The 24,054-nt window shown below is 46.3% G+C and overlaps 1 protein-coding gene across 2 annotated transcripts in view; it reads right to left on the bottom strand.

Moving 5' to 3' along the window:
- Positions 1 to 20,926, bottom strand: part of fras1 (Fraser extracellular matrix complex subunit 1) — a 166,539-nt gene extending 145,613 nt beyond the window's left edge. For both annotated transcript variants that reach the window (XM_035639221.2, XM_047329026.1), the window contains exons 1-2: positions 20,365 to 20,926; positions 15,642 to 15,673 (exon numbers count right to left, since the gene is read on the bottom strand). In XM_035639221.2, coding sequence (XP_035495114.2) covers positions 15,642 to 15,673; positions 20,365 to 20,431 — 99 coding nt within the window. In that variant the 5' untranslated portion in view covers positions 20,432 to 20,926. The remainder of the gene's footprint in view (positions 1 to 15,641; positions 15,674 to 20,364) is intronic.
- Between the last annotated feature and the right edge of the window lie 3,128 nt (positions 20,927 to 24,054).

The raw sequence follows: 24,054 nt of genomic DNA, 5'->3' as shown, positions 1-24,054 counted from the left end.
AATTACACACTGGAGCTTGAAGTTAAGGTAAAAATGACAGATTGTGTTTTATTCTTCTTCTCCTCAGTTTTCAAATCTTTTACTCAAGCAGAAGGTTAAAGATTTAACAGACAAGAGCGGACATCTAAGTGTTTCTGTTGGTGGTAATACTACCTGGGCTTTGTGTTTATACTACACGTGGAGCCTTTGGCAAACATGTCCACACACGCAGGCGGACACATCTCGAGCTGCACTTGGACCCCGACTCAGACAGACAACACGGTTCACATCAAGGCGACTCTCGCGGCTTCGAGGAGGCAGAACGTGTCATTTGTGTTTCAAAAGGAGCAATAAAACTCCATTAGCGTCGAGCGTCAGGTTCAAAGTGCTGCTGTTGAAACACGAGAGCGTCGTGGTTGTCGGGTGATGACTTGTATCATCAAGTTTGGAGAAAAAGAAATGAGTGAAACAAATGAGAGATGAGGAAGTCGAGAGAGAGATGGACATGAATACGTAAATAAGGAAGTTAAGGGGGGAAACCTCAGAAGAAATGATTAGGATTATTTTAATGATATTTTCTTATCTGAGTTCCGCTCGACTGGCAGATTCTAAGTGTGTATCATAAGATTATAGGATTATATAGGATTTTTTTGAGCTTTTTATTAATAAACAAAAATAAATAAATAAATAAATAAAACATTTTGAAGAAAAAAAACATCATTCTTTTACTAAAAAAAATAAATAATAAAAACATTTAAATAAATAAAAAAATTACAAATATTATTTAAATTCTTATAATTATAAGATGAATCTTCTGTGGTGTCGGAGGATAAAGTCCTTTGACATAACATTTGAAGTTGTTGAAACTGTGAAACTTTAATCTCCTGAACTATAAATATCTTATCTGCTTTATTTTGCTGATGTAAAAGCATGAAACTCCTTCAAAATAAAGATAACGAGCTGAAATACACCATCATTTCCTGCAGTGCATAAACAAACGTGCGTCCCTGCCTCGCTCTGGTTGATGAAGACGTTGTGTGGAGGGGAAGGTGAGGAGGAGGAGGAGGAGGAGGAGGAGGAGGAGGAGGAGGGATGGGCCCGGTCGAAGCTGCTCGGGGACGCTCTGGCACTGTTTACGCTCGAGATTAATGATTGCTGGGCCTCTGTGCCTGGAAGGTGATAGGAGGAGGAGGAGGAGGAGGAAGAGGAGGAGGAGGCGATGAGGAGCCGTGAGACTTTGTGTTTATACCTTTCTACAGCCGTCGCCGGCGGAGGAGGGAGCGGCGAGGCCGTGGGGGGCGCGGCGGGGCCGTGTGCTATTTCCAGCGGACAAGATAAAGGATGCCCACATGTCGCCGCGCTCGGACGTGGGAGGCGACGGGTCACTGGCTACTGGCAGTAATTGCAATTCTATCATTGTCCCTCCAGGCTTATTGGAGGCATTTCAACCCTGCGGAGACAAGAATAGCGCCTCCGTCTTTTTACTTAGCATCCCACTTTTTAGAATCGTGCCACGTGGCGAAGTAACTGGCCCGTGAAATTTACCAGATGGTTATGGACATTGTTAACCCGTCGTTTGCGGCGGTCGCCGTCGTAACGCGACGCCGTGCGACGCCATCATTCACTGTTATGGAGGCTGTATTAAGTGCCAGCGTTATTTACTGCACGTGCCCGTCCAGTCCAGTCCCGGCACACGACGTCCATGCTTTATGTCACGGTGACAGACGTGCCCTGATGTTCCCATGATAACCACAACCGCCGCCTCCATATGTTCCTACAACAAGAAAAATAATTAGAACCCCCACGATGGAGCCGCTCGGTCACGTCGACTCGGCTCGTGCTCGACCTCCCGAGCGGTTCCCTCGGAGTCTCACGAGGCCTCGAGGAACTTTTAGTTTTTAAGTCTTTCTCTCTTGGCCTTTGTTCATCATCTTATTCTACCTCTCTACAGATCTTATTTGTGTCTTTATTAAACCCAAAGCGAAAGGTAAGTTGCTCCAGACGTGACGAGTCTGTTGTGTTTGAGAATGTCACGACATTCTGGGAATTGTTTTTGGCAAATGGTGCAGTGAGAAGCATTGAAAAGGTCCCAGTGGGGTTTATTCTATTTCTAATTTATCTAAAGGAACAACTCTGTAACTTGACATTCGGTAAATTGACAGGAGGGGTAAAGTAGAGTCATTAATACAGGACCAAGGGCGAAGGGTTGAAGGAATCGTCTCGATGACTTGGGACCTAGAAGAAGCTGAAACTCGGGAGCCTAGAATTCCCAACCCCCCCCCCTCCCCCCACCCAGTCAGGACTCAGTACGTCTCTCTGGCACTAACACTACAGACCCCCCACTGAGCAGCGGCGTCGCGGGGGGGGGGGGGAGGGGGTAGAAACCCCTGAATAACAGCGCAGCAGTGACAGAGCTGTCAAACGCCCCAGCGGATGTCACCGAGCTGAACAGCTGACTCGGCCGACGGTTGTCGCACGAGGCAAAAAGGCATGGGGGAAAAAATGGAACATGTAAAAAGGAATTCCCCCCCCCCTCTGTTACATAACAGAGCGGCGAAAAAATCCCATTACCGTCTAACTGCGGCGATGTTCCGATGGTGAAGCGGAGCCAGCAGCTCGTCAACAATTCGCCCCGTGTCCTTTTCCCTCGGTTCAGAAAGTCAACTGGTTTAATCATATTCAAAGAAGACGCACGTAGTGAGACGGATGAGCGGCGAGATTAGTTTGCAGGCCGAGCCCCCCCCCCCCAAGAAAAACAACGCTCACTTTGCTGCTAAGTTCCCGTCTTCAGCTCTCAGAGGAATTTAGAAAATGCGCTTCTTTATTCTGGAGGCCGCCGTCGTCGTCGCGCACATCTCACGCTCTTTTACAGCCCCGAGACGGTGACGGAGACAAAAGAGGCAAACGTTCGACGTCCTCATTCAAGGCGCACGCCGTCCGTCCCCTCGCACCGGGACGAGACAATGAACCGGGGGTCAAACACAGTGGCGGCTCTTTGTTCTCGATTCTAACTCATTGTCTCCTGGAGTCGCGCCGTACGTAGGAATCCTGCAGGTTTCTGAATTCCTGTCCCCTTCGAGCAAAGAGCTGCTGTCAGGCCGGACTCAAACACTCACATTGTGCTAAGCTCCGTCGACTGAAAGTTCCTTTCACAGGCGAAACAAAAGGGGCCGAAGCTTTTAGTCTTTCCCTCAGACTGGCCCTGTGATAAAAAACGAGTCGAGGCTCGTTCCTTCTCTAACCAGAGGGCAAAGATCGTTCAAACACAGAGCAGAGTGTGCGGTCAGATTAAGTCTCACTGTGAACACAAGGAGGTCAATGGATTACAGGCTTCCGACTGGAAACGGTGGATATCAGAAGTGTGTCCTTGTGTCCATTTGGGAAAAACAACAGGTCTGGTTAAAGAAAGCAGAGTAAAGGGCAGAGGGACGGCTTCAGACAGAGCGGATCGTCCTTCTGTAGGTCTGTGAACAAACACATCGCCGACAACACAATGTAGAATCATCAATTCGTCTTGAGTCTTGCCCGAGGACACAATCCTGCGGCCAAACTCTCTTTTGGTGCGAACGCAGCATGAGGGTAAGATACAGATTTTTCTATTGAATTTAGTGTTTGGTGATTCATGGTCTCCACAGGAGGAACCCTGATCATTTCTGTTGAACCCGAAGGCAAAAGGGTAAAAAGAATGGTTTCCATGAGTTTTCCTAAAGGATCACATTCTGGCAAAAGATACTTAGCTCCTGTTGAGCCTTTGAGAACAGAAAAAAATCATCTCACCCATAAAAAATACTTTAAGCTACTTTCCCATCGTAGCTACAAATCCCATCTGTGTTGGAGAATTGTTCATGGAGTTCCTCAAGTTTGAAGAGGCTGAAGTTTGATATGTAACAACGTTGTGCGGCCAAACAACAGTAAGGGAAGCTTGAATACTGGCGATGGGAAAGAAGTCACACACATATTTTCCTCAGGAGTTGGTGGAGACCAAACACGGAGCTAAAATAAAAAGAGAGTGAACTTTGGACTTTGCGTTCACTGGATGGACACAAACTTGACTCCAAATGAATGATAATGTTGATCTGTAACTGCTGGATGTGTGAAATAAGCAACTGTTCACAATATTACATAAAATGCAAAAGATGTTCCCGGGGAATTAGAAAAATCTTGGGTTGTAATATGCGCTGTAGTCTGTAGGGGGCTCTAATGAGGATTTCAACTTTTATCAATGTCTCTCTATGTTATTCCTACAATACTGTTCTACATTTCCAGTTTAAACTTCCCCTCAAATGTCAATTTATTAAAAAAAGTCAAGTCAACAATGTAGACACCTGACGATTTAGTTCCAAAATCAAAACAAAACATTTGATGGAGGAAACGGACGCAGTGATTTCCGACAGCACCGGTGTTGACGGATGAAAGCGAGTCTTCATGCCTTGTCCATCATCGCTCCTTCTCGAGTACAACAAAGGTTTTTGTTTCAAAACCCTGACAACTGGTGAAGAAATGCAAATCCAGCCCCCGACAACTCGTCTGAACTCGATGCCCCCAATGCGAGAGACCCGAAGAGTCAACGGAAGGCCAGGAGACAGGAAGAAGTCAAATTTACCTGTCAATCACAGCCAACAAATCTCCCCCACAGGTTCAACTCACAACTCCAAACAATCCGTCACTCTTCCATATTTTCCTTCTCCCTGGCTCTCGTGGGTCGGGCCGGGAGCCAAGGATCTGTGGACTAATCCCAACATCCTGTGGGGTCGAAGGGAACAGAGCGAGCTGGCTTTGTTTTGCCGTCCAGGTAAGTAGAGGGAGATGAAGTCATCGACAGGCCGGGTCTGGCCTCCCACTCGTTGCCCCCCGAGGGCCAAAACATCCAAACCCCCCCAGTCTGTCATCGCCAGCTCTGGATTACGGACGACGAATCCAGAGAGGACGTTGTAACAGTGGGTTTTTAATGAGCGCAGAGTGAAAGATAATCATATCACACTCATAAAACTCTCTGTGTCTCTGACAAGACCGGGGCGCAATTACATCGCTTTAGCTTTTAAATCTCTGGGAATTTCACGCAAATTTTTCCTCCCTGTCACGGATTTTAGAAAATTGATGCCAGTCACTTACAAAACAGTGTGAGATTAGATTGGAGACGCCTGATTATCCGTATTCATGTCAGGAAGTGGAGGTGAAATATGTTTGTTTTTTTCTTCTCATTATCCAAGATTTGATTCACAGACACGTACTGCAACAACAAGTGACGAGGGGAAAACACTGAGCACCTGAAAAACGTGGATCTGACAGACGGTGATTAGCGGCTGATCACTCGGAGGTGCCGTCGGCAGATTTAAATCACGTTTTCCGAAAGAATATCTAAATGGAAAACACGAAAAATGCTGCCGCTGAACATCAATAAGCAGCTGCAGTTGGATCATAAATATGTAAATTATTGGAATAAATGCCTGAGAGGAAGAGCAAGTGATTAGTTGATTGACGCCAACGACCTTTAGAATGATCCCGTCCCACGACACCCGGTGCTCGTCGGCTGCGGCGCCGTTCACGTGCGCCGCGTGGTGATGGAGCGCGAACCGATGGGATGGCCGACGACGGCAGCTGTCGGTTGTTGAGAACAGGGAAGAGATCGTAGCTTTGGTTCGTAAGAAAAAAGACTAAATGTTTTTGACGTGACAATAAAATGTGTGTAACCAGATCTGAACAACGTCGTGCTCTTGGACACCAGAGATCCATTTTACGGCAAACGGGTGATGGCCAAATAAATTCCTAGTATTGGAAAATACGTGACTGGTTTGGACTCAACAATTGACGCACGACTAGATTTTCTTCAATTCATGAAGGCTGATTTCTGCCACATTACCTGCATTAGAAGTTATTAAAGTCATTGTGAATATCTTTGGCGTTCTGCAGGTAAGACGGAAACAATATGAAGACGTCAACTTGACATTTCAGACGCTCCATAGAGTAAAAGATTCATCTGTTATAGTAGTCGCAGGCCTAAAAGACCTAAGAGTGCTCCCACATCACGTTGTTCTGTCAACTCACCTGCTTCATCAATAATCCAGACGGACACACAAAAGAAATGTGGTTGACCAGAGATTGACTCCAGCAGGAGGAGGAGGAGGAGGAGGAAGAGGTCGGATCGAGAATGAATAATTGTAGAATTTGAAAAAGAAGCTATTGATAGTAGAATTTCAAGAACCCCACATGTATCAGTGGAAAGTCCGTCTTATAAAGCCACCGACTTTAAAAAGTGTTTAAATGCATCATCATTGTTAATATTTAAGTTTATAAAGATACACCCGGAGATGTAAACTATAAGAACTTCAAAATTCACATTTCCTTCTATGAATGTTTTAATTTCTTCGGAAATTGTTTAAAAAAGATTATAATTTTTGTAAATTCAACGTACAAGACTTTAAATTCACTTTGAGAACTTCAAAGTCCCTCAAGGGGTTTTTTATGTTCATCAGGTTTTATGCACACGTGCATGACGTTTACTAGAACCTGAGCGATATTAAAATATCTTGACTTAGAAACGTTAACCAGGGGAAAACTAGATTTTTTTTATTTCTCACCCACTTGTATCAACCCACCCAAAAGAAATGAGAATAAAATGTATTCTTTTATTCAACAGAAACATGAGAGGCGTCTTATGAGAATTTATATTCATAATGAACCAAGTTTCATTCTGTAGCTCAAAACCATCAGGATGTCTCTCCAAAAATATTAAAACCTCCCCGGAGTGCTCTCTTTGAACTCCTCCAGTTTCTTCTCACTGACTAAAGACTTTTACATTTTTTGAAGCTACTGTCGCCGGAGATGGTCTCATTCCTCGTACTGTATTCAGACCCCCCCCCCCCCCCGGGATACTCCTGGAGCCCGGCGGATCTGCGGCGTGTGCGAACACGGCCGTCTGAGCCGCCAGGGACAAAGGATTCGGCTGAGTTCAACGCTTCTCCGTCTAAACACTTGTGGCTCCTGGAGCCTGCAGGCACAGACGGAGGGAAAAGAAGAAGTAGGGGCAAGAAAGACAAACCAGAGCTTCGGGGGGGGGGGGGGGGGGGGGGGCATGCTGGTATTTACAGATAAGAGGCAAACTGGGCTGAATGGCGGAGCTGGGAATCAAACACTGAATGAAGTCAGACACAAAAGGCCGACGACCTCGCGGACCTTTGCCAGTGAAACTGTCAAAGCCGCCACCGGATGGCCTGGAGGTTCGGGGTGGGGGGGGGTTAGGGGTTGATGAGGACGGGGAACAACTAGATTGTTTGTTTGCCCATTAGCAGCCAGCGGCTGGGTGTTTGCCAAAGGTTGTACCACTTCACTCGAGTCCTCCGCCGCTCTGCACGTCTGCAGAGAGCTGGGGGAAAAGGGGGGGGGGGGGCAAAGCTTAGTTCCAGTCGAGGGAGCACGGTGGGCCCTCGCTCATACCCCCGGACGCTCTGCTGCTGAGGAATGGAACCGTGTCAAGAAAGAAGAGGGTCTCAGGGCCCCGTGAGGGGGTCGTTACAATGAGAGATGGAAAGAAATGAGTGTGATTGATGTTTTTTAATCAAATGAAGCCTGTGCTTACAACTCCAATCCCTTAGCAGTTAGCCTTAGCCTTCCCTCTCTATTCGTCCCTCAAGGCAAAGTTAACCAACATTAGTAAAAACCTTTTTGAAAAGAATTGCCTTCTCCTTCATTGCAGCGTGACTGCGTCGGCACAGCCGGGGTCACGACACAGAGGAGTCTGAAGGAAAGAAAAGGCTCAACTCAAGCACATTTCTTTTAGATTTCTCTGAAGCGCGACGAGGAAACATTGAACTTTATCCTACAACTTTACAGATGGTGAAGGTACAATTATGCCAGGTTTTTTTATCGCAATGTTTTGTCGTCGACTACGCCTTCAAACTCATGGATGTTTTACTCAAACCGGACGTCCATTTTCCCCAACTTGGCCTCAACCACTTGGCCCCACTTGGCCCTATGCCTCCATCTTTTGCGTTACCGCGTAGGGTAGGCTGTTCCATTTCTTTGGAAGATCAAGGGCGAGGGGTTATCTACCCCTTCAAACTTCTTAGGGCAGCCCTTCAATCGTTGGGTGGTCAGATGCTGACTTCAGGTGGAGGTGGAAGAACGGAGGGGTAGGGACAAGGGGCAGGGAAATGGGACAGACCCCAAATCTGCTATACCTGTAGCAACACCTCCGTAGGAAAAAGGGGCCACGTGATGAGACAGTGACGAATCAGTGAAGGATACGTCGCCACAATCAGGAAGAGAACGTTGGCGCCATAGTTTTCCAAAAGTCTCTGTTTCTGCTTTCCCAGACTAAAGCTAACTGGAAACTTTTCAAACTAAAATGGGGCCAGTTAGCTTTTCCAAAGGTCTCCATTTGAGGGGCTTGAAACCTGCACAACAGCCTGGATGCCAAGTGCCAACGTCAACAAAAGTGATGAGAGGAAGCTTAGACTTTAGCGCTAAGACTTTCCAAATGTACGCAGAATTACTACCTGCAGCAACGTAATAAATAAGTCTCAAGGTGCGTTGAAACACTAATTGCTTCCATGCAGCTGACGGAAGTGAAAGAAAGACAAACACCGTTCTCGCGCTGCACTGTCGAAGTTTCTCCCTGGGGATGAAGCAAACGGGGAAACTGCTGCTCCGGCTCGAAAAAAGTATGACGGGGCTTCGAGACTGCGATGAAGCAGTTTAGCTCTAAAAGCATGCGGAGGAGTTGAAAAGAGCAGCCCAGTGTCGGCACTTCACAGCCTCGGGCCGCTCAATAATTCAGAGGTGGTGTAGAGCCGCGGATCGCGAAAGTCCTCAAATGATCTATTTCTGTGTGTCCTTGGCCCGGGCGTCTTTTGAAAAAGCCCCCCATTCTCCTGACATCAGCGCGGCCGGCACTCGCTTCATTATGTCGGGGAACTTCAAACATCGCAGGGGGCGGGAGGGTGGGGTGTGGTTCGGGGGGGGGGGGGGGGGACCTCTCCAAAGGATAAACAGGGGTTGTGCCGCGTTTAATTGGGAGGAAAAAAATCAGGATTCAGGTTCTACCACATGAAGTAAAAAATGAAAATTCAACGCCTTCATCCTTCAGCTGGCTCGAACAGGTGACGGCAGCGAGACTCGACTCTTTGAAGCTTTGAAGTTGATTTTTTGGATGTCGTGTCGGCAACCAACCTCCAGCTGAGGCCACGGGATGTGAAGCCCTGACAGATAAATACATAGTGTTAAGAGTTTCTCTCCCTGCTGACACTCTTTCATATACTCATAACGATACGTGTCATCACTCAAACTTTTCTTCTGGACCGTGTAAATTGCGTCCAGGTCTTTGCGGATGTTATAGTCATTGTAAAAGGCCTCTTGCAATGAGTCGGAGTCTCCCTCCGTACTGTTTGATATGAATCTTGTGTAAGTTGTAGGGACCAGTATGTGGCATTCATTTGAACAGTGCAGTACATGTCAGAAGTCAGAAGTCACCTCCCTTTATTTTTTCGGTGTGAGCTTGTCTCGTCTGGACGGAGACCTTCTCCTTGTCCGTCTCCATGTTTGTTAGTGTTGCCTTCACACAAAGCACCGTCCAACGAAATAAACGAAAGAGAGCTGGCCACGAGGCCAAAACAGCGGAGTTGCAGCGCCACCCGCCGCTAGCACGTCTCTTAAGGTGTCGGCAGTGTTGTGTGGTGCGGTCCGCACCATTTGTTTCTGTTTTCCAGTTACAGCACCTGGGGCACAGAACCCAGATTTCTTTGGGGGCCGTGAGGAAATATTCGCAGATTTTTTTACAAAAGCGTGATTTGCTTCAGAATCGCTTACTGCGCCTTTAAACGGCTGAAAGAGGGAAAATGCCGACGCAGATTTTTTGGTTTCATAGCACCGATGTTAAGCCGAGTCCCTCACCCCTCCTCCCTCCTGCCTTCAGACCCGTACCATCATCCTCTGAAGGTGAATCCCACCACCACCCCCTCGTCAGAACCTTCTTCCAGTTCCAACAGTTCCCCGTTTTCCTCCCGTCAGCTCGCTCCACCAGCCTTGAATTCCCTCTGTGGTGCATGTCTCATCCCTTGAAGCCAGATTTGGCCCTTTCCCTCTCTCCACGGGTGGCTTAGCGTCCCGAGGGGGCAAACGGGAACGTGAAAACCAGTCGCCACAGCCTGAATGTTAATCCACCGAGGAGCTCGGGAAGAGACGGTTTCCTCTAATATACACACTCTGTCCAACAGCAGTCAGATCCTATTAGAGCTTTTAATGTCATACTTCACCACAAAAACCCCAGTGGGGCACGACGAATTGTCAGAGATAGGCTCTTTTCAAAGAGCTGTACAGTATCTGCCGTCACTGTACTCTGCCTTTAACTTGAGTTTGGGGCTAATGATTTATTTTTGCCTTCAGTCAGCGTGTCGGCATCTTACTGCTGAGATTTTAAGTTTTTTTAAAGCAACTACAAATGATCTGCATAACATATTTTCCTGGCGGATCACCTGCAGTCGCACAGAAGCCGTCACGTGCTGCAAATGTTAAGAAAAAAAAATCTATAATGCCCCAAAAACTAGAGCTGCAACAGTAAATGGATTAGTAATCGACTACTCAATTAATCGCCAACTATTTTGATAATCGATTAATCGCTTCAAGTAGTTTTTAATGAAAGAAAAAGTCATAATTCTCTGATTTCAGTTTCTTAAATGTGAATATTTTCTGGTTTCGTTGCTCGTCTGTGACATTGAACTGAAGATCTTTGGTGTGTGGACAAAACAAAACATCATCTTTGGGTTTTGGGAAATTAATTTGCAGTAAAATGGACATGGACACAAAACAGCACTCTGACCACAGACTGTACAGTAAATGTACAAGATGGACGAGGCCTTCAACAAAAATTATAGCAACAATATCCTGGATACGGGTGCGGCCAACTTGCACCTTTCACATCATTCGGAGGCATCACCACTGACACACGAGCTCGACCAATCATGAGTCAGTCTCAGCCGTCAATCATGACTTTTGACCCCGTTTTTATAGCATCAATTAAACAATTAAAAACATATCAGAAAACTTGAACGCTTGAACATACATCAACGTGAGAACTATCATCAAGGACAAAACGTTAGTTTTTTTAAAATTTGGTCGACGTCCCATCTGCTAACATGGAAGGGGGCGGGGTTTATGGCGTATATGCTGCAGCCAGCCACCAGGGGGCGATCATGACTATTTGGCTTCACTTTTGGGAAGCTGTCATGTTGACCTTCTTTACAAATACTTAGTGTTTCTGACTGTTTGAGTCATTTATCGGGAGGCCCGTAACCGAGCGCCAGTCAACTATTAAAACGCCGTTTCACATCAGCGCCACAGGTATGTTAATGCTGGTTACCACAGCAACAGAGCTGACGCCAGACGGATAACTTGTTGGTAATTAACCTCGACTTGTCATGTGTTAAACTGACAAAAACACACTTAGTAATAAATTGAAGGGCAAGTGGTCGCGGTCGGCGTCTCCGAACTCCGGGGGCGACTAGGTTTATGATCAGGACCCCGTGTTTTATTAATACGTCAAAAAGAAAAACGGAGGGCGACATCATTTTTGTCGGTTCCAGCACGAAGCAGGAATCAGGAGGAACGTTTAATGTTTCATTATCAGGCGAAATATATGTCGCAGCCATTTCAGGAAAAAAATGAAAATGACATAATGATAATTTAACCCTACAGAAAAAATCTGCCATACAATTACAGTAGAGCTGAAACACCAACCACAGAGCACTGAGGATCAGGCAGTGACTCAAATCATTTGTTTTTTTCCTGAGCAGCAAAAAATGTCATTAACTTTTATGCATAATCGTGACGGTGTGGTCCTGAGCTCAGCCAGTCAAACTGGGGGAGGAATTAAAAATGGCTTTTAATTCCAAACAATATTCACATTTCTATTTATGCCTTTAGAAACCGGGAGCTGGTTTATCAGCGGTTTCCTCCGGATTAGAGCGTCTCGTCGCTCAGCAGGGGAGGAAAAATTTCTAATGCTGCAGAATTATTATTACGCTCCGTGAACACGTGTCGCAGTTTACTGCGCAGCTAAGCAACCAAGATATGAGAAGTTTGCATCGATGAAGTTACTTTCGATTTAGTTGTAACTGAGCTTTTGGAAAACCACTGTGATCAACGGGTCCGGACTCGTACCAACACGCGCGTCATGGTGCGTATAGGACCAAGACTTATGAACTTTTAATAGACTTTGTTGTTTGTGATTTCTGTGATATTCCTTCCTCGTGTCTCTGCCTTAGTTAAAGCTACAGTGTGTAAATATTTAGAAGAACTTATTCACAAAAATAGAATATATGCCCATAACTATGTGGTCATATATGTATAATGAGTTGATGGGACCCATCAGTCCCGGGGGCCGGAGCCGGGAGACAAAGCAGACGAGCAGAGTCCACCGCTCAGTGATTCAGTGCCGATGTGGAACATCAGCCCCGGCGAGCGAGAAGGTCCGATCAATGACGACCGCTTCGGCCGTGGGAACGAGAGACTGAAGCAAAGACTCGCTCCTCTTGTGTCTGTACGGTTTACCTCTTCGATCAGCGTGTGTTTCTGAAGATTTGCTGGTTTCTTATCCTACAGTACACACTGTAGGTTCCGGTAACAGGATCCCAACGCCTCGACCTCACTGTCCAACAATGAGATCGATTCTCGGCTCCTCAGATGTTTTGACTGGCTGCCCTTTGAGTCTTGATCCCAAACGGCTGCTTCTTCCCCCGCAGTTTATTTTCAAACTAAAACGGGGCCGGCGGCGTTTTACCAAAGCCCCCGTTTTTTGGTTGCTTGAAAATTACGGAGTGGCGTTTTAAAACTTAGTGTAGATGCAACTTAAGGAATCAGGGTTCTCCAGACGACTGTCTTGAATAATCTATCAGATTTACAGAATCCACGGATTCCTGTGTTTCTTGAAATGAGTTTACTGCACAAAGGCCAAATAAAAAACCTGGCTCCTGAAGAAGCAAGTCGTTCTTCGAACAGTTCTTCCAACAAACTTTTACCGAAACCAAGCGAGGGCGAATAAGAGGTAACAGGTAATCGCAGTGTTTGCCCAGCTACATGTCGGTTTATCATTTTTAAAAACACTATTAGACATTATCCAGTTCTCCCACACACTACAGAGAAGTGTGCAGATGCAGGAAAGAATATTTAGCTCGAGAAACACTTAAAAAATGAAGAAAAAAAATTGGAAAAGTATAGAAATATGCCCTAATATGCACATGTTTTTAAATGCTTGTCTATATGATTGTGCCTTTGTGTGTTCTTCTCAAGGCAGCGGTGAATCAGAATGATCTTTGTTCGCGGTTTGGGGAGAGTTATTAATCTCCAGGTATAAATCAAAGCCGAGCGCCAAATCTAATCAAATGAAGAAATCAACGTCTGGAGAAAGAAGAAAGAAGAAAGAAGAAGCTGACGGTGTGGTTTTTTTCTCTCTGTGATTATTTCCTCCACAGACCTGAACCACACACACAAGAAGAAGAAGAAGCCCGAGGGCTTCGACTGAGGCCTGCACTTTAATCTGGGTTGTTGTGCTTTTCCTCCTCTTCCCTCCATTTGTTCCTATCTGCCCTCCGCTCCAGGTGTTTCACTTTGAACACCGACTGTGTCCAAACATGCTGGGACGTCCCACCTGTCTCTGCGCCTTCTCCGTTTTCCCACAATCCACCTCCTCCTTTCCCTCCTCCCTCCCCCCCTTCCCCCTCTTCCCTCCCGAACCGACTCTGTCTTTACGTCCTCGCTCGCCCGGCAAATTATTACTCCTTCAAAGTGACGGGAGGTAAAAAGGTATCACGCGGCAGCGGGGCAGGATGTGCTCTCGTGCATTTACAGGATTGGAGGTATGTTAGCGCTCGCCGTTTCAGGCTTTACTGTAATTATGCTGATAACACAGCGGGAGCGGAGCAGGAGTTCCTCTTTATTCTGCCTGGGAACCACAGCTCCGCCGCCGAGAACCCCGTTTAAGGCTTTTAAGAGAGATTACCAGTTGTTGCGAGGCACAAGTGGTGTTTTTCTAAAGTGCACGGCAGCAAATTTTGTTCCTTTTCACCCCCGAGGTGCATCCTGTGCCGACGGACGTTGAACGTTTCAAATTGCTCAGGGTTTTGTCTTTTTACCCTCCTGCAGGAGGAAAATCTTCCGAACGACCACAAGACTGTCGCCTACAAAATTCCATACAATCAAACCTCAACACCAATAAGGAGCTGGTTGGTTGGAACACAAAAGTGTTCACGACTGAGTCGATAAAAGCACTTTGGTTCAGGGTGGAAAGAGATTGTGGGTTTTCGGTTAAATGTAAATAAGTGTGTTGTTTCTTTCGCTCACTTTAACCAAAGACTGCGAGTCCAAACAGAACCAGAACCATAAAACAGTGGATACATCAATGGAACACAAAATGTTGTACCGATACATTCAGTATCAGCAGATCCTCAAACGTAGTCCTGTCACAATTACGTTTTTTCTTGATTCCGGTTGCAAAATTATTTGTATGGAAATGAGATTCTAGAAAACAGGGCGCACAATATCATCCCCTCTTATGTGAAGAGGGAACTCAAATAATTGAATGCAAAAAAGAAGTTTGTAAAAACTTGAATGTCAGTAGAGTTTAACTGTAGATTAGTTGGCCACAGATGACATGAACGTTGGAAAGTGGGTGAGATGTGTTCTCAATCTCAATATAAAGTTCGTCAAACTCTGCGTGTTCCAGTTCAAAGCGACACTAGACAGCTTCTCTCACAGTTTGCTCAAGGCCCCTATGATTCTAAAGAAGGTAAATGTTAATGTCGCGCCGCACTTTGATATTTCAGACAAAAGTTCAATTCGATTCAATTTCTATTTGAATAGCGCCAAAAGCAACATTGTCCAAAGGTCCCTTACGATATTACAAAGTTCTTCCAACCTTGTTCCAACACGATCTCACGGCTCTCGTGCACAAAGCCGGCTCCACAAAGACAAGTTTCGGTATGAAAGGCCGGCCTCAACGTCGCCTAACACCTTCAGGATGAAGGAAAGTCTCAAGCCAGAAGAACAGAGTTTAAAAGAATGTGAAAACAAGAGCACATCTCGGAGCAAAACCTCGGATGCTCGGCGGCAGATCCGCAGGAATAAAGCTCATCGAAAACTTGCCCAACCTTGAACCGGCAGAGCTTCGAGAGTCGGCAGCTCTTCAGCTCCTCAGCAGCCGGGGACAGACCGGGCCCCCGCCGCCGCCGCCGCCGAGCCGCATCATGCCCTCTCACCGCCATTATCAGCCACAAAGCCAGTATCCGGCATGCATTATAGATGAGACGCATCTTCTCGGCTGCATCTCGGACAACGGAGGATGTGCAGCAATCCCTACTGATAGTACGGAGGCCTTTTACCATCTATCTCAACACACACACACACACACACACACACACACACACACACACACACACACACACACACACACACACACACACACACACACACACACACACACACACACACACACACACACACACACCTAATGGCTTCAGCCGTCACTCATGCTAACCTGCTGACGTCCCTTTGAATAAAACATGAGCGAATACCCATCAGGCTTCACAACCAGACTCTTAACATCCTCATTCTGTGAGAGGAAACTTGAACTAGCGGAGGTTCAACGGGCCGATAAAAAGGTCGGGGTCACCTACCGCATACAACGATCCCTCGTAGATACAAGCTCCTGCGGAGAGACAGACAGAGAGACAGAGCATTAGCATTAGAGAGTCCGGTCATGATCGCAGCCTCAGTAATTGTAATGTCACAAAGCCTTTCCTTAGGGATTATGTAAAAACTGGCCCTATAAGTCCTGCAGACACTCGGGGTCAGACGGCGACGTCCGCCTCGTGAAAGGACGAGGAATCGATCACCCTGAAACCGCGGGATGTGGGTTTCCCTGAGCCCCCGAGTGTCGCGACAACGTCAGACTCGGAGCGTTGGTCAGAGAAAAACGTCTTCGCAGCCAGGAAGAATAATCCTGGACAGGGAAGATTCCCGTTACTTCCCCACAACACAACCAGGTGTTGTGCTACAGGAATTCGGTACATTAATTGTATTACTAATGCAAGTGGAACGACGAGAGTGTCCGTAGCGCAAGTGTCTGTTACGAGCCTGTTAGCTTCTCGTCGAGTTAGCCCCAACGTCACCGCCAAGCGAAGAAACAGCGCCCCCACAAGGACAGATTAACCTGCGCATTAGCATTTTTTTATTTCAGTAATTTCTGTTTTCATAGGCACGAGAGAACGACGACACCAGCGACAGACGACCTAGTGGACAATTACCCGCCGTGCTACTAACTCCCCCGGTACCCGTCCGTCCGACTATCGCGAGACGGGGTTGAGTGCTAGCTTCAAATCGCAGGCTAGCCAGAGCTAATGTCCGTACAAAACGACCAGGAATTTGTCCATAAACAATAACCTAGACGTGTCTTCGTTTCGTAAAGGCTTCCTGTCTTTATACAAACTGAAGATGACTGTCACTCGAGGCACCTGAGCTCCCTAGCATCCGTTAGCCATACAGAATTCAGCATTCGTCCCCGTTGACATTCAGATCATCGTCTGGAAATGTGACATCCAGTAAAATATCATGTCGTCTTCGGGCCGGTGGCGGCAGGTGGTGGCTGATTCATCCGAGAGCTAAACACTGAGGGGACGACACGCGCATCAGTCCGGCGTCGCAAACACCAGACTTGAGAAATCGGAGGTGCCTCGGGGCAAAGTTACAGTTTAACATTTACCACGACGATCCAGACAAGAGTAGAGTTACAGTTTCATTCTCATACGCACGTCCGAGAGCGAGTCCGCTGAAGGAAAAACTGTTTTCCCAGAAGCTAATTACCAATTACTAACAGTCAGTTTGACTCTGTGGTTGTCGGTGTGTGCGGGTGTGTAACTGATGGCGGGGGGGAAACTTTCACCTGCTGCACTTCGTCCAAGGTGCATTGGAAATTATTGACAAGCAGATTTTAAACGAAATATGGTCTAAAACTCTTCCATACTAGAGGTGTTGCTGATAGTCGGTCACATTGCGACGGAAATTGACAAAAAAATTGAAGTAACATTTGGTGCATCCAAGAGGTAGCGAGTAAAAAAAATCTTAATTCCGCGTACATATTTACAACATACATATGTTACGGCATTAAAAACATTCAGTTTTCCTTTAGACCTGCACTCAAATTCCACGTATTCCGTCTACGGGTTTTTCAGTCAATTCTACAAAACGTGTAAATTCTAAATGGAGGTTTGGTTTGCGGCAGACTAAGTGAAACTTGACAAGGGGAACTATTGCTCATGTCATAAAAGTTACATTTTTTCCCAAGATGACTCTCTCATGAAGAGAATTGTCAGAAAGTTTTTCTTGTGATCAGGCCCTTGAATATAGATGAGTTGCTCCTCGCAGCCTTCAGAGTTAAAGGCATTGAAGAGCAGATCATCAGCCTCTGATCAACATTTCATATCTCGAGATATAAGAAGCACATTGAAATCATAAATATTTATGTATCGTGCACGGTCATGAGAAAACTCCTGCAACAAAAACCAACACAGAACTTCTCTGCCTCGACCTCGGCCTCGGACTCAGGTCTCAAAAAGGCCCCTCGACCCGGAGAGAGGTTGTTGGGGTTTTTTAGCTCCAGTTATTAAGCATCAAGTGGAGATTTAACTGTTTGTGATGACGGGAGAGCGGCTGAACTCAGAACAGTCGCACGAGGAAGTTTTAAGAGTGATCGTGTTTCTACACATGTAACTTATTTTACTATTTATTCAAGAACTATATTTTAACAATGTAACGCACGAAACTTATTTCCTACTCATTCTAGTTCTGAGCATCTTCCCGTTCTCGGCTCGACGTTTTTAGTCAATGTGTTTGTTTTTATGTTTGCACCATAGAGCGGCGTTTTTTAAATTTCGTTGTACATACTAACAATGACAATAGCGTCAATTCTGATGCAGGGAAACACTTCACACTTAAATATTCTCATCTGAATGTTGTCGTAGCAACACTTTTATGTATCCTGGACGTTATTTTTGTCCAAATATAACCGGACGTCTGGACAGGAGCCATGTTACACATATTCAGGCTGTTATCAACAACAAAAAAGTTAGAGCGGCAACAGTTAATGGATTAGTAATCGACTACTAAATGAATCGCCAACTATTTTGATAATCGATTAATCGGTTCAAGTAGTTTTTATGAAAAAAAGAAGTCGGAATTCTCTGATTTCAGCTTCTTACATGTGAATATGTTTCTGGTTTCTTTGCTCCTCCGTGACAGCGAACTGAATAACTTTGGTGTGAGGACGAAACAAAACATCATCTTTGCAGTTTTTGAAAACATCGTTTTCATTATTTTATGATATTTTATGGACCAAACGACTGTTTCAAAACAATAACCTCCTGGGCGAGTGAGACTTTATATAATCTGGACTGGACAGTGATGATAACTCACAGCCACATTCAACAAACTGTATGAAGAAAGGAATCTGAAACTTCTGTCCGGAGACTCGTCTTCCTCGTCTCAGCATCCTTCAAAATCCAACTGCATGTCAGCAACGTGATCTCTCCTCCGCAGGAGGAGGCGAAAGGAGCATCATGAAAGTCTGAATCGTATCGAGCTGCCAAGCAGATTGGACACGAGCCGAGATGATGGTGAGGAGAAGGATGCTAATGATTTTGCTGTATATATATATATATATATATATATATATATATATATATATAAACTTCTTTCACCTGGCCAGATTTCAACAACATGCATTATGAACTCCACTGGCGGGAACATGGCGGCGGTGCCCCGGAGAAGAAGAGCTGTTTTTCGGGGGATTTCAGTGCAGAGATGGAAGCAAGTTATGAAAGATTTAAAGAGGCAGCGAGCAGGAATCCATTTCAAAAGACGTGTTTGGATGTTTAAGAGAAAGAGACTAATGCAGAACGGGTTTGACCCGGGACGAGGTTGAGGTCTCCCGAGTTGTTCCCCCCCAGTATCTGGGAGGAGGAGGAGGAGGAGGAAGATGAAGATGAGGAGGAGGAGGATGAAGGAGGATGAAGATGAGGAGGAGGAGGAGAAGGAGGATGAAGATGAGGAGGAGGAGGAGGAGGAGGATGAAGATGATGATGAGGAGGAGAAGGAGGATGAAGATGAGGAGGAGGAGAAGGAGGATGAAGATGAGGAGGAGGAGGAGGAGGATGAAAATGAGGAGGAGGAGGATGAAGGAGGATGAAGATGAGGAGGAGGAGGAGAAGGAGGATGAAGATGAGGAGGAGGAGGAGGAGGAGGATGAAGATGATGATGAGGAGGAGAAGGAGGATGAAGATGAGGAGGAGGAGGAGGATGAAGATGAGGAGGAGGAGGAGGAGGAGGAGGATGAAGATGAGGATGAGGAGGAGGAGGATGAAGATGAGGATGAGGAGGAGGATGAGGAGGAGGACGGTCAGCCTGAAGGGTTTATCTCTGAGGTAGAGTTTATTCTTTTGATTCTCTGCCTTTTTTTTTTCTTCTAAAAACTGACCTTTGAAGTTTTGATTCACTGAGAAAACAGATTTTGGTGATTTGCAGATCAAATGGTTTGCGGAAAAGCTTCATGTGGAGTTCGTCGGGTTAGAAATACTGTACGTCAGGATGGATACATACGGATGGAAGAGGAGGAGGAGGAGGAGCAGGGGCTCATTCAATGGATTCTCTCCTTACTCTAAATTCAAAACTTTTCTTTTCCAGAGAAAACTGACAAAGCAAATTGTGGAGCGAGGATTCACACAAACTGGAGCTGCAACAGTCCACTACTATATTAAATCACTATTTTATAATCGATTGATCGGTTCAAGTCGTTCTTATGAGGAAAAAAGTCTGAATTCTCTGATTTCAGCTTCTGAAATGTGAATGTCTTCTGGTTTCTTTGCTCCTGTGTGACGGAGAACTGAAGATCTTTGGTGTGTGGACGAAACCAAACATCATCTTGGGGGTTTTGACTCGATCGACATTTTATGAACCAAACGACTACAAGCGATTCATCGACAGATTTATCCTTAGTGAAAACATTAGTTGCAGCTGGGACACAACAACCTGCTCAGGGGGTCCCAGAGTCCGGGGGGGGGGGGGGTTTGGGGCCCTCAGGGGCCCCTGGGGGAGTTCCACCCTGAGGAATGAAACACACTGACTGTTGCCTGGATCAATGGAGACGGTTCCACATAGAAGAGACAGGGAAGGAACAAGTGTGTGGCCGCAACTTTCACTGTACTACAGCCAGATGTGCTGGCGGGACACATTTCTGATTTGTGGAACTGAAAACCTGAGTCCAGATCAGAGTGCACGTTGGTCCCCGAGGACCCCCCGACCCACAGAACAACCCCGAAACAAATCCAGTCCCCGAGAAATACCAACCATGTGTCCCCCGGGGGGCGGAGAGGATCCCGGCCAGAGCCACAACACACATCCAACATCCAGTCATGGTCGCAGCTCCAAAGAAAGAAGAAAGGCTTTAAATCCAAATCCCAGTCGGGGGGGGGGGGGGCTCCGATGGTGTAAGTGGGGGTCTATCTCTCTGTGGAGAGCTTCTCCATGAGCACGACCACCGGGGAGAGTCTTCACGAGGAGCCGGAGAGGGAGCGGGGGCGCGGGGCGCACCGGGTCCGACTCCTGCGCGCTGCGCTCCGGTCTGGAACCAGCGCGGTGCCGCAGCAGCACGTCGTCGTCTTCCTCCTCCTCTTCTTCTTCCTCCTCCGCCTGCTCGCTGCTCTGCAGGTCGGGAGCAAATCACTCTGTGAATCACAAGACTGCAGGTGGATCGTCTTCACCCAGCGGCAGCAGCGGGGACCGGGACCGGGACCGGGACCGGGTCGCCTTCAGCAGCCGAGGCGCATGACGGAGGACGCGAGGCGGAGAGCAGCTCGGACTTTGCGCGCTCCTGCAGCGGAGGGTTGAACTCACTTCTGTGCGGTGCAGCGGGCTTCTTGTCCTCCCCCGAGCCCCCTCCTCCCCCTGCTGCTGCCCCCTCCTCTTCCTCCTCCTCCTCCTGCTGCTGCCCCCTCCTCTTCCTCTTCCTCCTCCTCCTCCTGCTGCCCCCTCCTCTTCCTCCTCCTGCTGCTGCCCCCTCCTCTTCCTCCTCCTCCTGCTGCCCCCTCCTCTTCCTCCTCCTCCTGCTGCCCCCTCCTCTTCGTCCTCCTCCTGCTGCCCCCTCCTCTTCCTCCTCCTGCTGCTGCCCCCTCCTCTTCCTCCTCCTCCTGCTGCCCCCTCCTCTTCCTCCTCCTCCTGCTGCCCCCTCCTCTTCCTCCTCCTGCTGCTGCCCCCTCCTCTTCCTCCTCCTCCTGCTGCCCCCTCCTCTTCCTCCTCCTCCTGCTGCCCCTTCCTCCTCTTCGTCCTCCTGCTGCCCCCTCCTCTTCCTCCTCCTCCTCCTCCTGCTGCCCCCTCCTCTTTGTCCTCCTCCTGCTGCCCCCTCCTCCTCTTCCTCCTCCTCCTGCTGCTCCCTCCTCTTCCTCCTCCTGCTGCTGCTCCGTCCTCTTCCTCTTCTCCTTTTACTTGATTCTCCTGCTCCTCCTCCTTCCTGAGGAAGAATATGTCTTCTTCCTCCTCTTCCTCTTCTCCTTTTACTTGATCCTCCTTCTCCTGCTGCTCCTCTTCTTCTTTTACTTGATCCTCCTCCTCCTCCTCCTGCTGCTCCCTCCTCTTCCTCCTCTTCTTTTACTTGATCCTCCTCCTCCTCTTCTTTTACTCGATCCTCCTCCTCCTCTTCCTCCTCTTCTTTTACTTGATCCTCCTCCTCCTCTTCTTTTACTCGATCCTCCTCCTCCTCTTCCTCCTCTTCTTTTACTTGATCCTCCTCCACCTCCTCCACCTCCTCGCTCCAGGAGGACGTCCCACCTCCACCTCCACCTCGCAGATAATAATCTCTGCTCCTCGAGGATTAAAACATGCAGGAGAGAGTTTAATGGTGGTTTCGTCATTTTAATCCAATTTACAGGAGCAAAATCTGAGGTTAATGAAAATATCACATGACACTTTAGTGAGTCTCTAGTTCTCTGTGGAGTTTACACTCACTTTTAAATATGGTGTCTTATAATATCTCTGTTTTATTACTGTACCACAGGGACTTGTAGTGTGTCTGTCATACTCAGTCAGTTTCTCTCAGTGACCTTTCCATATTTTATGGTGTTTTTAATCTGTAAAATGTAGAAATATGGTCACCTTTATGTCTCTTAATTGTCTTCATTCTAATACAATTTATAAATCTTAATGCCTGAATGCTCTCTATGGATATTTATATTGTATTAATGTCTCATAACGCAGCATGAGGGAGTCACAAAATGACCAGCATGGTGGGGAGAAAGAAAAAGAATATATATATATATATATATATATATATATACTTTTCTTTATTTTTTTTTCCATAAAATATGTGTATCTTATATATATACTTTTCTTTATTATTATTATTTTCTATAAAATATGTATCTCTCATATATATACTTTTCTTTATTACTATTTTTCCCATGAAATATGTGTATCTTATTAAGTTCTTCTGGTCTCGACAATGTATTCTTGTGACTGTTGTGGCATAAAATATCACAATGAAAATTCTTTTTTACTTATGAACAGTAACTAGTGTCACTGACATATTCTAATTTGTGATATAACTTTAAAGTGTATCTGAGGTGCACAATCTTCTTGTTTTTAATAAAGTTACAGTGAGTTTATGTTTTATTATCTGACTCACGGCTGTTCTGATTTTATCGCTGTCATGATCCAACGGGGACATTTTTATAAAGTTTCTTCAGTCACATCATTGTGTATTAATATCACGCTGCATTCATAAAGTATTAAATTTCAGTTTCCAGTGGGATTTTGACCTTCCATTTAACTGTGGAGTTATTATTATTATTATTATTGTCATCATCAGACGTCTCTCTGTCTGTGGGTGTGATGTTTAATCTGAGATTCCTCGGCGTCACGTGACAGTAACCTGATCTCCACTCGGGGATCAGAATCACTTTTTATTATTTCTGCTGCTCCGCCCGCTGCACCCGGCAACTATTTATAGCCACGACGAGCCGCTGACGCAGAGGAAGATTAAAATATATTTGGGTAAAAACCCTGAGCTCCGGTCTGTCGTCACCAAACACCTCCAACATGGGGCAAGAAAACAAACTAACAACCCTCAGAATAATTAACATTTTCCCAGATTAAAGGAAACTTATTAACCAACATCACACGAGACCGACAGCTAAACTCAGAGGTCAGACTCAGAGGTCAGAGGGCAAACTGAGGTCAGGTCATTTTCACACTAAAAGTAACCTGATTAAATAACATTCGGTTTTCAGAATTAATCCCGACCGACGCTCAGAAGAAACTTCTTCCTACTCACAGGTTGTGTGTCTTCAGGAGTCCAGGTCCAGCAGGACTCTTTGCTCTTCTGGACTCGGAGGACACGTCTCCACGACGCCGGCCGGTTTGAGGTCGTCGTCCTGAGTTCAGGAGCGATCGGACGAATCTGAACATGAAAAGGGCCAAAGACATTCTCACGTTTCTTGTGATTGGGGAGTGAAATGAATGAACCAGATCTTCTCAACAGTCTGAAAACATAAAAGGCCGAAAGCACAAATATAAAAAGTGTGTCGCCCAAAGACCACGATCATATCGGGGTAACGTCAACATGTAAAAATCATGTTATGGCAGAAACATATATGAAGAAAACAGGATGTCATCTTCATCATTTCTCTCTTCTCTCCACTGCCGGAGGCTGATTTCCCCACGGGGACCAAATAAATGTTCCAAGTTATTATCTGCATATTAAACTGAATATCAAACCTTCGCAGCATCAGAGGACACACACATACACACACACACACACACAGTCTGAGCAGGTGGTTTGGGAATGTCACACTGACATCCCAGAACTTTGTGGAGCTGCAGCAATAATTATTTATCGTTTTGAATTATTGGCTTCTGTAAGAACAAATCTTGGACTTTACAAGTTTAGAGAGACAAGTTAAATGAATATTGACCAACTCGGTTGAGCATCAGGCAATTAATAATAAAGAAGACAAACAATTCAGGAAGAAGACGAAGAAAAAATCA

The sequence above is a fragment of the Scophthalmus maximus genome, chromosome 19 (assembly GCF_022379125.1).
Source record: "Scophthalmus maximus strain ysfricsl-2021 chromosome 19, ASM2237912v1, whole genome shotgun sequence".
Taxonomy (NCBI): Eukaryota; Metazoa; Chordata; class Actinopteri; order Pleuronectiformes; family Scophthalmidae; genus Scophthalmus; species Scophthalmus maximus.
Note: the sequence above shows the minus strand (reverse complement) of the source record. Positions and strands in the feature narration are given on the sequence as shown.